At 40.8% G+C, this 17972-nt stretch overlaps 2 protein-coding genes across 6 annotated transcripts; one reads left to right on the top strand and one right to left on the bottom strand.

The window, feature by feature from the left end:
- Window positions 1-3829: 3829 nt before the first annotated feature.
- On the top strand, window positions 3830-6765 carry LOC115644079. 4 transcript variants are annotated; one of them, XM_030548162.1, is made up of 7 exons: window positions 3830-4197; window positions 4272-4391; window positions 4474-4557; window positions 4668-4754; window positions 4846-4920; window positions 5006-5457; window positions 5506-6765. In XM_030548162.1, the coding sequence occupies exons 1-7, from the start codon at window positions 3958-3960 to the stop codon at window positions 5594-5596; spliced, it is 1149 nt and encodes a 382-aa protein (XP_030404022.1). In that variant the 5' UTR covers window positions 3830-3957; the 3' UTR covers window positions 5597-6765. The 4 variants fall into 4 exon arrangements, with proteins under 4 accessions (XP_030404022.1, XP_030404021.1, XP_030404024.1 ...); XM_030548161.1 differs by having other exon boundaries at window positions 5006-6765; XM_030548164.1 differs by having other exon boundaries at window positions 4846-4909; window positions 5006-6765.
- Window positions 6766-9735: 2970 nt separating this feature from the next.
- Window positions 9736-17088, bottom strand: LOC115644080. Of its 2 annotated transcripts, XM_030548166.1 has the most exons (5): window positions 16998-17088; window positions 16852-16906; window positions 16718-16771; window positions 16302-16400; window positions 9736-10638 (listed from the first exon to the last, which is right to left on the bottom strand). In XM_030548166.1, exons 1-5 carry the CDS (start codon window positions 17013-17015, stop codon window positions 10628-10630), a joined length of 237 nt encoding a protein of 78 aa, XP_030404026.1. In that variant the 5' UTR covers window positions 17016-17088; the 3' UTR covers window positions 9736-10627. The 2 variants fall into 2 exon arrangements, with proteins under 2 accessions (XP_030404026.1, XP_030404025.1); XM_030548165.1 differs by lacking the exon at window positions 9736-10638 and having other exon boundaries at window positions 15576-16400.
- Between the last annotated feature and the right edge of the window lie 884 nt (window positions 17089-17972).

Here is a 17972-nt window from a genome sequence, read left to right on the forward strand (position 1 = left end):
CCTCCAGCTCTGAGCCCAGCCCCTCTGAGCCAGACACTGTCTAACCCCCAGCCCAGTTCCCCATCCTCACCCTGGGAAACAACAGCACCACTCCTGGGAATCCTGCTTCTTACTGGCTGCCAGGACTTCGCTCACACACACAGACACAGTCCTGCAGCTATGAACATCCCGCGCGTTCAATGGTAGTGCACGCCGCAGCCCACGAGCTCAGTCTGACCCCCCGCTGTAGCGGCTGCACCCATGCTGATTCGCTACCCGCCAGAGCCTCACACTGCAGCCTGGCAATTTCCCGCCACCCTTTAGTGACTCCAAACAGTTCTGCGCCTTCGAGATGGTTCTGAGCCGCGGCGCCTGCAGCAGAGCTCTCCACCACCAGGCAGTGACAGCCCATTGGCTACCCACTCGGCCAGAAAAACATCACCTTGCTAGGCCCAATGGGAGATCAGCTGTGGAAAAACACCGGCCAGGCCGACACAAGCCATCCAAGCACCGCAGCTCTTCTCAGTGGCCAGACAGTGTCCCATACTCACTTTTCCTCCATTCCTCAATTCCCCTCCTGTCAGTTAACGAGGACCACCAACGTGAGAGCACACGCAGGCGACAGCAGTAACCATCCAATAGCGCTTTTAGGGGACAAGAGGATCAGCTGGCTGATCCCCACTGCTCCCGCAGTCTCGGCATGATGCCTGTCTTGCGCTGTCCTAATCTGGCCACTGGGTGTCAGTGCTGCTCCAAGTGAAACACTGGCTGTACTTTACCACCAACTGGACACCAGGTGTCACTGCTGTCCAACTGAACCATAATCTTTGTATTACCTAATCTGGCCACCAGGTGTCACTGCTGCTCGAAGGGAAATATGTTCTCTGCATGACCCTGACTGGCCACCAGGTGTCACCGCTGCTTCAAGGGGAACATACTCTGTGCCTTACTCGTGGCCGGTTCTCTCTGTGTGTGCGCGTGCGTGCGCTTTGGGGGGGGTGTTGGGAATATGTGTGTCTGTGTGTATTCGGTGTGGGTGTGTGTTTTCTCTGTGTTGTGTGTGTGTGAGAGATGGGATGTGTGTGCACGTTGGGCGTGTGTGCTTTGGATGCGTGTATGGGGGGTTGTGTGTTGAGGTGTGTGTGTTGAGAGTGTTTGGGATGTGTGTGTTGCCTGAGTGTTGTGGGGTGTGTTGGGATGTGTGGGTTTTGTGTGTGTGTATATGGTGTGGGGTGTGTATTGGGGTATGTGTGTGTTTTGGGGGGGTGTTGGTTGTGTTTGGCTCTGTGTGTGTATGTGTGTGTTGGGGCATGGGTGTGTTGTGAATGTGTGTGTATTGTGGTGAGTGTGTGTGATGGAGTGTCTTTGTATGTTTGTTGGTTGTGTGTGTGTGTGTTGTGTGTGTAGATGTATGCATTTGTGTTGGAGTGTGAGGGTGTGTGTGAGAGAGAATTGGGGTGTGTTGTGTGTGTGGGGGTGCTGGTTGTGTTTGTGTGTGTTGGGAGTATGTGTTTGGGGGGGGGTGTGTGGATGTTGGGCTATGTGTGTGTGTCTTGGGGTTGTTTGTGTCTTGGGGGGGTGTGTCTGTGTGTGTGGTTGTACTAGTATTGGGGGGCTGTAGTAGTATTGGAGTGGTTGTAGTAGTAGTGGGGCTGTAGTAGAAGTTGGGTGTTTTAGTAGTAGTTGGGGGGTGTAGTTGTAGATGTGGATGTTATAGAAGTATTGTGGGTTCGTAGTAGTGGGTGGTTGTAATAGTACCTGGGGGCTTGTAGTAACATTGGGGAGGTTGTAGTAGTAGTAGGGGTGAGGTTATAGTAGTAGCAGGAGTGGGGTTATAGTAGTAGTTGAGAGGGTTGGAGTTGTAGTGGGGGGATTCTCTTAGTAGTGGGAATTTTAGTAGTAGGGATATAGTAGAAGTTGGGGGTTGTGTTAGGAGCTGGGATGTTGTAATATGAGTTAGTGGTTGTAATTGTAGTTGTGAGGGTCATAGTAGTTGTTGAGAGGTTGTAGTAGTAACAGAGTGTTAGTAGTAGTTGGGGGATTGTAGTAGAAGTGGGAGGGTAGCAGTAGTAGTTGAATGATTGCAGTAATAGTTGGCAGTTTGTAATAGTACTTAGAGGGTTGTAGTAGTAGTTGAGAGGTTGTAGTAGTGGGGGTTGAAGGAGCAGAAGAGGGGTTGTAATAGTAGTTGGGGGTTGTAGTAGTAGTTGGGGGCTGTAGTAGTAGTTGGGGTAGTAGTCGAGGGGTTGTAGTAGTAGTGGGAGGTTGCACCATAAGCTGGGGGTTAGTAGTAGTTGTCTGCTCATGGTAGTAGTTTGAGGGTTATAGTAGTAGTTGGGGGGTTATAGCAGAAGTGGAACGGTTGTACTAGTAGTTGGGGGTAGTAGTCATTGGGGATAGTAGTAGTTGTGGGGGGTTACTAGCAGTTGTGGGGATGCAGTAGTACTTGGGGTAGTAGTAATAAGCTCGATAGTATTCATCACCATGCAATTTTGACAGGTTTCCACGCCCCTTTTAGGGCTTATGTCCCGCCTTCCCACCCCGCGTTTTGGTTGGCGCTGTCGGCCATTTTGAAAAAATGTGTGTGTGTGTTTGACTAGGGGAAGTGTATTAAATATCAGGGTGGATTAAGAGAAAAGTTAAATAATATTGAAAACTAGGTTTATAAAGGGAATTTACTACGGCAAAACCTGTTTGTTAAGCACAGGATAAAAAAGCATTGAATCTATTCAATACCAATGTAGGTTAAGAAAAAAACATTATAAACTAAGTTTAAAAGGATAATTAAGTGAAGCAAAACCTGTTTTGTAAGGACATAAGCAAAAACTATAAGGAAATACTTAAAAATTAGGTTTAAAAAAAATTAACCAAGGCAAATCCTGTTTGGGGTGCCCTGGGTAAAAAAGTGAATAAAAAGGGATTGAAACTATTGAATGCCAACATAGGTTAAAAAAAGCTTTTTAATATTATTAAGTAATATTAAAAGCAATACAGCTAGGTTTAAAAGGGGAATTGACTGAAGCAAAACCTGTTAAGTAAGCACATGGCCAAAAACTATAAAGGGGTACTAAGAAAAAGGCTTTTAAAAACATTAAAAACTAGGTTTAAAAGAAAATGTACTAAGGCAGTGTAATAAAAGTGAATAAAACGTATTAAAACTAGTCAATACCAATGTAGGTTAAGAAAAAACGAGGTTTAAAAGGAAAATTGACAAAGAGAAAGCCTGTTCGGTAAGCACAGGGTAAAAACTCTATAAAAAAGTGGCTAAGAAAAATACAATAAAGCTCAGGGTAAAATAAAAAAATGTTTACCTTTGCAGTCTTTTTGTAAAACGAGGCAGCTTTTCTGGTTTAACCCTAGTAAATAAAACACATTAAAACTAGTTAATGCCAATGCAGGTTAAGAAAAAACGAGTTTTAAAAGGAAAATTGACCAAGGCAAAGTCTGTTTGGTAAGCCCGGGGTAAAAAAGCATTCAATATCAGTGTAGATTAAGAAAAAAGAGCAAAGATAGAGAGCACGCGGCGGAATCAGAATGAGACAGAGAGAGAAGCAGGCAGAGTCTGTTTAGTAAGCACAGGGTAAAAAAGCATTCAGAATCAGGGCGGGTTACAAGACAAGAAAAGCGAGGAGAGAGTCCGCTTTGCAAAGAGCAAAGATAGAGAGCACAGGGTAGGATTAAAGAGAAAGAGAGAGAATTGTTACCTTTGCCCGTCTTTCTGTAGAATGAGGGAGATTTCCTGCTTCTGACACTCTCCGGCTTGTTATCACCGCTTTTGGATCGGCCCAATCAGAGGTGGTTTTACAACAGCGTCATAGAATTCATTTTCCTGATCCAACCAATCCTAGTGTTTCAAGAGTTTAAGCAAGAGCCTTTTAAAAACCGGTTATTGTCTACCAATCAGCATGTGTTTTTGTGTATAAAAACACGTGATTTTGCGAGCGGGTTTTTCAACACAGAGAAACTAAACACAAAGGCATGTCCCTGTACAAAACACCTACAGATGCCAAGAAGCCGGAATTGCCCCTGGGAGCGCCAGACCGTGTTCAGAAAAGAAGGCTCCTTTACAGTTGTTTTGCCAACGAGAAAGGGTTGTTGTCGAGCCCTGTGTTTTATTCTGAAAGAGAACTGAAAAAAGAGGAGCCACAGCCGTTTGTAAAAAATCAAGTGCGAAAAAATTTGTTGTCAGATTTGGAAAAAACAGAATTAAAGGCAGAAGTAAATCTTTTTTTTTGTAACAAATTACAAAATGTTTTATAAAAATAAAGGGTTAAATCTTTTTGTTTTTATAGGGGGGAATGGAAGAAGAGCCTATATATGAGGACATGGCAACCGAGGAACAGCCGCAGGATAGCGATGTTGAAAACCAACCGATAGACCCCGAGTTGTGGAAAGATGGCGATATTGTTACGGTATAAGCTTTATTAGTTGTAACAAAAAAATATAAAATTATCGTATTTACACTTTTAAAAAATGACTTTTGATTTTTAACAGATAACCAAGCCTGGGCCGTACAAGATTACTGCTTTGGTGTGTAACAAACTGCCAACAGTTGCAGAGACAGAAACATCCGAGGAGGTAAAGACAGCTTAACTTATTTGAAATATATATATATATATATATATATATATATATATATATGTGCATGATACTAATTAAGCGTTAATATACGGTTGGTTTAATAATAGGCTGCTGAAACTATGATTGACGAAGGTGATTCAGAAACAAAGGACACAAACGGGGTGTCAATGGTAAAACCCAAAGAGCATGACAAGGTAAAAGTTACTTAAATAATTAAAAAATATATAAATATAAACATATATAAGAGTGGTAAAATAAAACTATATGTTTTGTGTTTAATAACAGGAAGATGATATGGGGTTCAACGGTGCGTCAGTCGAGGATGATGATAATTCAGAATCAGACGAGGGTACGACCGAGGTAGCACAAATAAACTCTAGGCTTTTTTATTTTAAAATTTTTGCATCAAAAAACTTAAAATATGTTTTTACAATGTTTTTAACAGACATCTTCAGAGGATGAAAAGAGGCGGCCTCTAAGCAGAACAGCCGTAATATGTACCTGTTGTTTTTGTGTGAAGCAAGATGTTAAAAAAAAGTCTGTAAAAAGTGAAGAGAGTGACCAGAAAAGCGGTGAAGAAAAAGAGGATGCAGTTATGGTTGATATTGTTAGAGCTGTTGTAGTAAAAGCCTTTTACCACTGTTTGAAAAAACAACTTTTGGAAAACTGTGCAGCCTGCGCTGTAAATAAGTCCAACCCTTTTAGTCACCCTTGTATCTTTTGGGATCGCTCAGAAGTATTTTACCAGCTTAGACGTATTTCTTCTAAACTGAACGCGGCCCAGCTGGTAAATGTAATTATAGCTGAAGGCTACAAACTGAAAAAGCTTAACATAACCACTGAAACTATAACCAAAGTTGTTAAAATGATTAGGGAGGTTGGAAAATCATCTGACCCGGTGGCCTTGCTGGTAGACCTGTCAAAAGAGGTGGCCCCCTATATTGGCCGAGCGGTGTGTAGCAGGGTTCGCCAAATGGATTATAAAACTTTTTACATGCAAGGTTGTGACCCTAGAGGCTTAAAAAATATATATTAATTAAAATGCATTGTTAAAAAAACTGTATCACAGTTTTTATATTATTTTGCTTAACCGTTAAAAATGTATGTAATTGTATCGTATATTACTTTACTGCCGCTTTAAAAGTCAAATGTGTATAAACGTTGTTGTGTTAAATAAAAACAAAAGCAGAAACAAACTTTTGTGTATACAGTGTTTTAAAGCAAGACGGGGTAAGCATGGCAAAGCTGCTAAAGAAAATTTATTACTCACCCGAAAAAGTTGGTAGTTTTGGGGGCATAACACCCTTATTTCAGGCCGCTAAAAGACACCGTAAAAGCTTAAGCAAAAAGCAGGTTTCCGCTTGGCTTGCGGATCAAGATGCTTACGCTTTACATAAACCTGCAAGGCTTAAATTTAAAAGAAATAAAACAGTGGTGTCTAATGTGGATACGCAATGGCAGGCAGATTTGGTTGATATGGCCGCCTATTCTAAAGACAATGACAACCGTAAATATATTTTAACAGTGATAGATATTTTGTCTAAATACGCCTGGGCGGTAACCCTAAAAAATAAAACAGGAAAAGAGGTGGCAGAGGCGTTTAAAGCTATTTTTTCAAAGGGGCGCGTGCCTCAAAAATTACAAACAGACCGAGGAAAAGAGTTTTTAAACAAAGCTTTAAAAAATTTGTTTAAGCAATATGGAGTACACCATTTTGTTACCAATAACGAAGTTAAAGCGGGAATTGTGGAGAGGTTTAACAGAACTTTAAAATAAAAAATGTGGAGGTATTTTACCGCCCGTAACACCTTTCGCTACATTGATGTGCTGCAGGCCTTCATAGACGGTTACAACAGAAGTTATCACAGAACTATCAGAGGGCGCCCAATTGACGTGACACAAGCTAATGCGCTAAGCGTGTGGAAAACCGTCTACGGGGGTAGTTTTAAAATAAAGAGGCAACGTGTGGTTTTTAAAAAAGGGGATCACGTAAGAGTATCTAAAACGAAGGGCACTTTTGAAAAGGGCTATCAGCAAACCTTTACCGATGAAATATTTATCGTGTCAGGGGTTTTATTAAGAGGACAAAGACCGGTGTATGCATTACAAGATTATGAAGGGGAGGAAGTTGTGGGGTCTTTTTATCCTGAAGAATTACAAAAAGTAAACCCTAACCAGGACCGCCTTTACAAGGTAGAAAATTTTTTTTTAAAAAAAGGTCGGGGAAGAAACAAATATTTCTTTGTAAAATGGAAAGGTTGGCCTAAAAAATTTAATAGTTGGGTTAAAGCGTCTCAAGTGCAGGACCTTTAATAAAAAAATGACTGAACAAAGTTTTTACATGACATTACCAAGCAACGCCTCAGCGGGGGCTTTTCCTCAAAATACTAGTTCCAATTTTACAATACAACTAGCCAAGCCTTTAAATTTAATAGGGCGGTGGGATGTCGCTTTATCGGAAATTCATTATTGTCACTCTTGGAACACGCTTCTTTTCGATACAGCATTTACGTTAGCATCGGAAAAAAAAATTCGAACCTACTACATGGATGCCGGCTATTATTCAAGCATTCACCATTTAATAGAAGTCATCAACAAGAATATAGACAAAGATGCCGAAAAACCAAATGCCTACGTTATTTACAACCCTGTGACTAGAAGGGTTCAGCTAAAACCAAACGATGGAAAGTACTTTTTTTCCACAGCTGGTAAATTGGCAACAATACTGGGAATGCTTTCAAATCATCCGTGTAGGATTGCACCGTACCCCACAGACATTACGGGGGGGTTTAACTCTTTATACGTGTACACCGACATAGTGGAACATCAGTTAGTGGGGGACTACTATGTGCCGCTGTTGCGCTGCGTTCCCATCCGCGGTAGCAATAACGAATTTGTTACAATAACGTATGACAAACCGCATTACGTCCCCGTAAGTAAGCAGCACATCGGAACCATTACTATTGAAATAAAGACGGATCAAAATAAACACGTTTCATTTAGTTTTGGAAAGGTAATTGTTAAACTACATTTGCGTCCCAAAAAAGCTGAAGAATGGTAACTATGAAAAACTACGGGGACCCCTTTTTGTATAGAAACTACTACAAGGCCCAGGCTGGCTATGGCTTACCAGGATATCAAGGATTACCCGTTATGTACGGGGCAGGTTTAGGAGGAATATTTCGCAGCCTTTTTAGGAAAGCCGTGCCACTTTTAAAAAGAGGTTTTGACATTATTAAACCCCACATGAAAACAGCCGCGAAAAATATAACCAGAGACGTCGTAAACCACGTGTCTAGCGCTGTTATAAACAAAATAGGAGCACAGGAAGGTTCCGGTTTAGTGGTAATGAGAAGAAAAAGAGCAGCGTTGCGCCAGCCCTTTAAAGGCCCACCTAGACCCTTAAAAAAAAAAAAGCTGTGAGAAGAGGTCTTAGCCATATACCAAAAAGGCGTCCTAAGAAGAGGAAGCGTCGCGTTACCCGCGATAAAAGGGATATATTTTAAAATGGCTTTTATTCATTGTGGCTCTGACGAATGCACCAAATCGGAGCTGGATTTATTTCAAATAGCCCCCACACAAACCAGTATTGAAAATAGCTTTTATGTAGAGGTGCCTCCTTTGGCCGCTTTAACGGTAAACGCCCCTCTTGAATTTTTTATTTCGGGACATGGGGATCATTACTTAGACCTTAACAACACGCTGCTGTACGTGTGCTGCAAGGTGATAAAAGAAGACGGATCAGACATTGATGATGATGCCCGGGTGGCCCTAACAAACTACCCCATCGCCACTCTTTTTAACCAGCTGGATGTTACTTTAGGCGATCGTCTTATTAGCCAGAGCAACAATTGTTACCCTTACAGAGCCTTAATAGAGCTAATTTTAAACTACAGCCACGACACCCTCGCTACTCAGTTTTCGACAGGCGGATTTTATAAAGACACGGCAGGGGGCCACGAAAGCACCCTTTTGGTCGGCCAGGCCAATGAGGGGTTTATACGCAGGGCCGAACTAACGGCCGGCAGCAGGAAGCTGGATTTGTTGGGACCTTTACACAGCGATTTGTTTTTTCAAGAAAAACTACTGCTAAACGGCGTGGATTTAAAAATCAAACTAACACGTAGCAAAGATGTTTTTTGCCTCATGAGCGGCACTGCCAACGAGAATTATAAAGTACACATTATTTCGGCGTCCCTGTTTGTAAAACGTGTAAAAGTAACCCCGGGGGTTCGTTTGGGGCACGCTGAAGCTTTAATGACCGCCAACGCTAAGTATCCCGTAGACCGGGTAAGCATAAAGGTGTTTAGCATACCGGCCGGCAGTCGTGTCAGTAACCAGGAAAACCTTTTTTTGGGGCAGCTACCTAAGCAGCTAGTAATCGGTTTTATAGATAACGACGCCTTCAGCGGCAGCTACGTTAAAAACCCTTTTAACTTTAAACATTATAACATTAATTTTGTGGCCTTGTATGTGGATGGCGAACAGGTGCCAGCAAAACCCCTACAACCTGACTTTGAAAATGGAAACTGCGTGAGGGAGTACATGCAGCTCGTGCAGGCTACTGGAAAATATGTAAAAGATCGATCGCTCTTAATTAACCGCGATGAATTTGCCCAGGGCTATACGCTGTACGCCTTTGATTTGACCCCGGATCAGGAGTGCGCCGACCATTATTCTTTAATTAAAACTGGAAACCTGAGAGCGGAAATTCGGTTTGCAACGGCTTTGCCCTCTACGGTTAACATGATAGTGTATGGGGTTTTTGATAACGTGCTCGAAGTAAATCATAGAAGAAACGTTCTGTTTGACTATATGTAATCATGAACACTGTGCAGCTACGAGATATTTTATCAAAGGACCCTTCTTTTTTAGATGTTTTTTCTAGCGATTTGCTTCCGAAAAGTTTTGTGTCCGGAAGACCTTTGGGGCTTATTGTTAACACCCACCCCCATAAGTTACCCGGGGAACATTGGCTGGCCCTTTATTTACCGAAACGTGGGCCCGGCGAGTTTTTTGACTCCTACGGTTTTTCCCCAGACAGTAACTTTTTCCCTAAGTCTATTATGACTTTTTTAAACCGTAACTGTGATAAGGTTGTGTTTCATCAGAGACAACTACAGGACCCCCTAGCTGTAACCTGCGGTTATCATTGTATTTTTTAAAAAAAACAACGTAATAAGGGTTTATCTTTTGATTGTATTTTAAAATTGTACTCCGATGATTTACCAGAAAATGACCGCTTGGTGGTGCGATTTGTAAAAGGAAAAAGACCCGGCATGCCCAGACCTGTTTTAAGCATGTTTCAACATGTTCAAACGTGTTTATCTTGTCGTGTGTTTAAAGAGGTGCATCAATAAAACACAATTTTTAATTTTGTTTACGTCTTTTATTTTACATTGTTAACCAGTCGATTTTTCGTTTTTTAACAGGGACGCTTTTAAAAGGGGCGGCGTTACTTGTGGCCTTGACCGGCTTTAGCCCTATTTTTAGACGCTCTAAAAATTGTTTATTGGTAACATGCCCTACGACGGTCGTAGGCACGTTTAGCTCTGCCAAGGCTTTCATAAAAACATGCCACCCTTTAGGAGTCCTCTTGTTAGCGAAAGAATAAGAGCCGGTTACCCCTCTGACTAAATCAAGCATGTGAGACCCCTCAATCGCCTTCCCCCGGTACACAAAACGGCCGTTATCAGCCCAAGAAGACACATCTTTACGCTGTTTAAGCTTATTTAACAATATTTCAGCTTTTTTTTTATAGCGAGGATTTACCCCCTCCAACACCTCCTGAATAACAAAGTCCGATACATCCCCCTGAACGTTAGGAGGTTGAAGCTCCTCTTGCTCTTGCTCTTGCTCAGGGGAAAAAAAAGGTTTATTTTAGTCTTTTCCATTTCACCACGCTTGGCCAATACCAGGTATCTTTGCAGGACCGCCTCGTAGAGTTTAGCCTTTTCGTAGTCGGATAAACCGGTTCTTTGAAGAATGTCTTTCATTTCTGAATCCAATTGGCGAGTGGTTGTGGTTCTGATATTTTCTTCACCGCTAGAAGCCCGCTTTATTTGTTCTAACTGGTGGCTAGGAACAAGGTACATTTTTTCGGCGTGTTCCATTATCTGTTAATTAAAAGGCTTGACAGCAGGGGGAGTGCAAAGCTTAACAAAGGGCCAATAAAGCCACCAGTTTGTTTTACAATAACCTTTTTTCTTTTTAGGGATAGATTTTTATCGCTTAGCTTTTTAATAATTTTTCGGTTTTTTTTAAGGATGCTTATTTGTCGAGGTTTTAGAGGAACGTTTCCTTTTAAAGTGTTAAGCGCTATTTCTGAGATGGCCGCTACTAGGTCGTCAGACGCCGTACAGAGAATAGCCTTTCTCTGAGGCGGCTTGGCTTTGATAAGAAATTTTAAAAGAGCCAGGTTTTTTTGCACACGGTAAGACATGCTTGTTCGGGTGGTGATTTTTTTTAAATGGAGGATTAATAAAAAATAACTATTTTTATGGGTTTTTTTAAAGGTGTATGCACAGGGCCAGTCTGGGAGGAAAAGACCTGTTCTTAACCTGAGGTTTTCGGGCGTTGAAGCGTTTAAATCCACCAGCAGATACCCGTAGGGGTTTTTGGTAGCGTCCTCAAAAGCCTCCAAAAAAAATTGTGTTTTACCAGGGTACATTTGCCGGGCCAAAGTGGTGACTTGTAGTTTATCGCGGGGGGTTTTAAAAAGAACCATATATTTAGTATTTAAATTAATTGTACGGCTTTTTTTTCCCTGACAAAACATATTTTGCACAATGTACATAATACTTAAGTTTTTGTGGTGTACGTATTTTGTAAAGGCTTTTTCAATTTCACCACTTTCAGAAGCAGACTCCATTAAATCATCTATAATAACCATATTCACTTTATTACTAGGAAATAAATGTTCATCATTAAAAGTATTAGGTAAACCTTCCAAAAATGTAATACATGAAAATTTTTGCAGCAACTCTGTATACAGCGGTTGCCAACAGCTATAACACCACACAATATTTTCAGGCATACATGATAACAGTTTATGACCATTTTCTAACAACTGTTTTATAAAATATGATTTTCCAGAATTTGAGGGCCCACAAAGCAAACAGGAAAAGGGATGAACAAACTGAACGTGGTTTTTCATAATAATTAATACCCGTACGGCAAAGTTTTAAAAGCCTCCTCGAGGGCTCTTTTGTCGTAAATGACTTTTTGGGTTTTTTTTAGAGTTCTTGTTTCTATTAACCAGTGTTTTTTTACCCTTACGATTCCTGGCTGCTGTATTACGATTTCTTTTGGGTCCTCTCCCGCGGGGTAATCCCAGACGAGTTCTTTTAAGCTTTCAAAATTAATTTTTTCACTATTTCCTGAGTTAAGTGTGATTCCTTTTAATTTCATAGAGGTTTTACCGCTGGACAGTTTGTACCCGTATGTTTTAGGTCCCGCGGACACAAACTCCACAATGTGTTCATCTGGGGGTATTTCGCTAGTTAAATCTCCTAAATAATCCCCTAGGGGTGGATTCCACTCCCCTTCTTTACTTACAAAAATTATAGAATCCGTATCATGATAAAGACACCGCTGCTGTAAACGATCTAACAAGCGGTAGAGCTCTAACCGAGCATAAGCGGTGGTAAAGCACGCTATAAACACGTTAGTGTTGCTGGAATGGGTGCAGTGTTCTTTTGCGTACTTCCAAGACACTACGGCTGTATCATCATCGATAAACTCGCACGATGACACATCGTAATAAGGTACAAAAACGTACTTAAAGAGCTCGTCCGGGTCCGTTACTATACTAGTGTTAGTCAAATTTGTTCGCTGACCAAATTTTCCCCACAAGGAATTTAAAAACAGCTTTGAAATTTGTCTTTTTGCGGGGTTTACCTTAATTTTGTTTAGACGCAGACACACACCTTCTTTTTCACGGTACTCTTTAACGTACTGTTCTTTTTTAAGCTTGTCCGTACACCAGTGAGGAAACCCCGAGGCCTCTTGTTTTTGTCTTAGGTGTGTTTTAATATAGTCTGAAAACAGGGCATCTGAAGAGCGGTTAAAATGCCAGACTTCATAAATTTCAGCGATTTTGTACCCTTTGTTTAAAGCCTCCACCAACTCTATTGTGCACCAAGTCCCTGTTAAAGCCCTCTCCTCCTGACTGTGCCCGCAGGGATCCTTTTGTTTTGTTTCTGCACAAAGGGCGCACAGGGGAAACATTAGTTTACCATCAACCCTGTATGGTAACACGGGAAAATACAAACCTCTTGGAGGGTACACTTTAACCTTGGCTATGCCAAAGTACTGGCCGATATCCCCAAAACCCTCATACACAATAACGGGATGTCCCACAGGGTACTGTTTAGTTTTGTTAACAAATGGGTAGAGGCTGGTAAAATCGTAGTAATGAACCTGCTCCCCGGGCTGCGGTTTGTAATAAAGGCAAATGGCGTTTGTTCTACCACCGTAAAGGGCGTCTCTAGGAACCAAAGGCTGTGGCAGCTTTTTTTCTCTTAAAAATTTTTCCACCCGGTTATCGTTTGCTAGCATGGCCTGCCACTCGTGTTCCCACACGGTCCTTACCTCAAACCCCTGGCTTTTTAAAAATTCAGCCTTAATAATGGTTCGGTTGTACAGCTGTCCGTAGGTTGCCTTAAGCAACGGGTTGTAATCATTTTCGCAATAGCAAATGGGGCACCCGTGAAAAAAACACCCGTTAAATTCAAAGGCCGTGGGTTTACCAGCTATAATGGCGTAACCGTCCAAAAAATAGGACCCAGTTTTAAACTCGCCACCCTGCAAAGCGTGTTGAATGTAAATATTTTCAGTGTGGGCTACGTACATCAACCACTGAATGGCCGGCGTGGAATATCTCTTCTGCTGTTTGTGGTAATTGTCTAACGGCAAAAGCGCTATGGTTTGCGGCTTTAAAAAATTAAACCGGTACATGGCCATGCAAATCGAGGCCAATGTGAGGTGCTGAAAGGGATCTATACACTTAGTAACCACTTCCTCATTATCCTTTCCGGGGTTTTTAACAATTTGCTTTTCTGTCATTTTTATAACTTCGTTTCTGAACCGGTCGCAAGCCTCTCGCAAAATTTCAACATCTTTTTGACAATAATAGCGTAGTTCTTTTTGAAGATCAAAGCTGTTTTGGCGGTTGTGTTGGTACCAGTTTAAAAATTCTTTTTTTTCTTCAGGCATCATGTAGTCTACTCCAAAGTACTCTATTTCGGGCATAGGTCCCACATAGTTTTGATTTTTAACGTTGTTAAAAAAGTGCGGAAAGTACCCCTTCGCTTCCTCAAACCCCATAGCTTTGGGTAACTTGCTAAGTTTCATGGGGAGAAAATTTAAAGAATCTATAAATTTAATGGCTAAGTTTACCACCGTCACACAAATAAGTTTTCCCCCTTGCGTTACAGTGCTAACAGCCATTTTTTCTTTAATTAACTGCCTCAGAATAAAATAACTATCGTAACCTTTAGCGTTATGAGCAATAAAAGTGTATCCCTTAAAGCGCTTGTCTACAAAGGTTAAAACAAACTCGCTAATGCATTCTTCCCCCTTAAATTCCCAGCTAGTTTCTTTATTTAAATGCAAAGCATAAACATAATTTGGCACGTGTACCCCCGTTTCCTGCATACATTCAAAATCATAAAACACATAATCCTTTCCCTCTTCTGGAGACCAAATATTACGCATATAACACTCGTGACCCTCTATGTTGTCGGTTTTTTGATGGCACTGGGGACACTTTTTGCTTCTACACTGGTGATTTTTAACCATGTAGAAGCCGCATTTATCGCAAAAAATTCTGTTTTTACAATCAACTTTACCGCTGGTCGCCAAAGCGCTGTGCCTTTCTAAACAGTCGTCAGACCTGCAAAACAGCTTACAGTTGGGGCATCTTTTTTTTCCACCGGCCACTTCGAGGCACTCGGCGCTATTACACGTACGGCAGTGGTTTTTACAGGCGTGCTGGTGTTTGTGGCTATAGGGAGCGTAACAGTAGTTGCACAAATACGGGGCGCCTATAAAGGCTTTAATATTTAAAATACCGTAAAAATGTTTGTTATGTAACAAAACAAAAACAGTTTGGGAACGCTGTACACCCCCAGTTGTAAAAAAACACCAATTTCCATTTTCATAATACAAAACGGTAATAGCTACCCCCAAGCGCTCTTCGAAAGAGCTCACGTCTGTCAAGCTAATCATTTTTTGGTCCGAAAACCCCAACTCCTGATGAAGGTGTTTGGCCCCCTCTAACAGCTCTGCATCTGTAAGTTTTTTATCTGATAAAAGACCCAGCACGCTACCGGCAAAACATAAGTTGTTACCCTGATTATTTAAATCAATTAAATGTTTTCTTTTTTTTTCAATAATTTTACTGTACGTAATAGTTTTTAGGGGTCTTACAGACCCAACTCCACCAAGCCTGTTTCTAATTATTGTAACAACCAGGCGTAAAGTTCCGGACCCCACAATCTCTGCATTACTTTGCAACACATTAACGATGTTATTTAAAAAATCTATGGCGTTTAAATTTTCCCAAGGCCTCCGTAAAGAAAAGAGTGGGTGATTTAGCCCCGGGGCATCTAAGCGTAGCTGTACAAAATCTTCAGGACCCACCTGATTATTAATATCATCTAGCAAATTTTGAATAGCAATGTCGATGGCCACCATGGCTTCTGTGAACCCCGTTACTCTGTCCAAATTAGCAAAACGAAATTCCTGAAAATATTCATATGCGTTAAACTCTCTTCGGGGTCTTATCCAGTGTCTTACACGCTCCAAATACACCTCTGGTGGTGTATCAGGAGCGGGGGAATCTGGACCTTCAGAAGAAGAAGAAGGGGTGGGAGGGTCTATTTCCCTTTCTTGGTTGGGGGGTTGTTTTTTTAAAATAGCTTTGGCTTTTTTTATTCTTTTTGCCAAAAGCCTTCTTAACATTTTAGATTTTTTCCATTTTTTTTTCCAACCCCTTTTTACATTTTTAGGTTTCATGTGTAGTCACCCTCTTCCTTCCCCCTTTAACGCGCTTTCCACCTTTTCAATTAGTGCCCGGGTGTCTGCTATTTTTTGGTCTAAAACAACCCTTTCTTCTGGAAAATTTTGTTTTTGAAATACCTCAAGAATTAGCTTTGAAAACTTTTTATCTATTAAACGCTTTAAAGATGAACAAACACTAAACAGCTCGTTACAAGCAGCAACGGATGCGGCCAGCCCCACAGGAAGATTGTTATTTGTAGCAAGGCTTTTGCGGGTTCCGAGAGCTTGGGGGTTAACTTCTTCACCCTGCTCGAACCCACCCCTAGACATGGTTCCTTCTACAGAGTTGTTTATTTTTAAAGCTGATTGGGTCGGGGAGGCATAGGTCTGTTGAAAACGAGGGGCTTTACCGCCTTCGCCTCGCTTACCATGGTTTTTGAAAGTTGTAGAGGTAGCTTTGGGCGGTTCAAAAGCGGGGGGTCTGAGCCCCTTCCCCCCCGCCCTGAAAACGGATGCTGTTTTAGAGGTAGACTTTTTGGCCTTTTTTAATGCCGGCTGGTTTTGTTCAATAAGGGATTTAGACGTACAGGGCTGTTCAAAATCGGTGTGCTTAATACCCTTGCTTCCGACTGCAGCTGCCTCAGAGGGAAATTTTTTGCCCCTCTTTAAAGGTTGCGGGCTTTGGGCAATAAGGGATTTGGACGTGCAGGGCTGTTCAAAATCGGTGTGCTTAATACCCTTGCTTCCAACTGCAGCTGCCTCAGAGGGAAATTTCTTGGCCCCTTTAAGCGCTCTTCCCTTCAACATTTCTTCTTGAGGAATAACGCTTGATAAGTCTGCCGATACACATAAAAAATGTTTTTTAGCACTGGGGTTTGTTTTTTTTTACTAACAACAACAAACATGTCCCCCAAATATATATATTTTAAAAACGTTTTTGCAATAAGGGGGCTAAAAACCGCGTTTAAGTATAATGTACAAAATAAAGCGCTCTTTTAGTTTACACCCCCCTTGGGGCTGTACAACGGCAGCTTTTGTACAATAAAACCTTTAAGGGTTTTTTTCCCTAACAATAACAAACAAACCCCTAAAATACACACTATTTCCCACGTCAATTTAAAAAAAAACCACATATTTAAAAAACAGTTCACACCTTCGTCTGTAATTTCAGGAAAACCTATTGGGTGGTTTTGACTTCCATCTTGTTCTAAATTAAAAAAATAAAAAAAATTAAACCTTTTTTTCTTAAAAATAAATTATACTTGTGTAGCATATTAATCGGCTTACCAAAATTTAAAGCTTCTAGCGCGGCATCTGGAATGTCAAGAAAAAAGTTCTCGTCCTATTTAAAAGAAAAAATGTTGGCTTTTAACTAACTATAAAGCTGTTATAATATCTTGGCGGCCCATACAAATTATAGTAAGGTTTCTTACCATGTTGTTGCTCCCCATAACGGTAGAAGTCTTGTATTAGCAATATTTCTTTAACAGCCTTGTTCAGTTTTTTGTCCCCCTATTTATAGGTTTAAACCTGCTTTTTTTAAAAAAAAAGGTTTTGCCCCCCCACACCCAAAATTAATATTTAAAAAGGCGTTTCTTTAAAAAAACAGGGTGTGTAAAGGGCACTTTTCTAGGAAAAAAGGCGGGTGTAGTTTTGGGGGGTGCCACATACTTTAGCTTTAATGGCTAACAATGTTATTTTTTATAGTCAAGGTGTTTAAACAGTTAATAAAAAGCCTTTGTAAATGGTAATATACCTATTTACAGCTTTGTAACCAAAAAGTTTTTAAAAACTGCAACCTGTATTTTTTAAATCTGTTATACGTCCTTGGTTTTTAAAACAAAACTGCTAATTTAAAAATAAACCACCTTAAACTTTTACAAAACTTATTTTACATTGTTAGTAAGTTAAAAAATTAGGTATTACTTTAAAAACACATTTTAAAACGGTATATAGCTTTTGTTACAGGTTTAAAAAAAAAGCCAAAGGCTCTGGCTGTTTAGATAAGGGCGGCGGGGTGGGAGGGGTGGCTGTCTTAGTCGGTTTTTTAAAAAAGGCGGGAAGGTTTTTGGCTACACACTTTAGCTTTTAAACTTTAATGGTTAAAAAGCTTAGTTTTAATAGTAAGTAAGTTAGTATGCTTTTTAATACCTATTTTGCTTTAAAAGAAGACCTTCTTATGTTTTGTTCTTTTTATTTTTAATTTACTGACTTACAGAGGCTGTTTTTGCTGACAGCCGCTCTGCTGCAAAAGCCTGCTGTTTTTACTTTAAAATGGTTCGCGTTAGCCTAAAATTAAAAAAAAAACAAACCTTTTTTTGTTACAACACGTTAGTTTTATAGCCCTAAACTGTTTTTGCACACTTACGTGTTATTAAAACACCTATGCCTAAATAAAGGCTATGGGT

The sequence above is a fragment of the Gopherus evgoodei genome, unplaced genomic scaffold (assembly GCF_007399415.2).
Source record: "Gopherus evgoodei ecotype Sinaloan lineage unplaced genomic scaffold, rGopEvg1_v1.p scaffold_87_arrow_ctg1, whole genome shotgun sequence".
In the NCBI taxonomy this organism is placed as follows: Eukaryota; Metazoa; Chordata; order Testudines; family Testudinidae; genus Gopherus; species Gopherus evgoodei.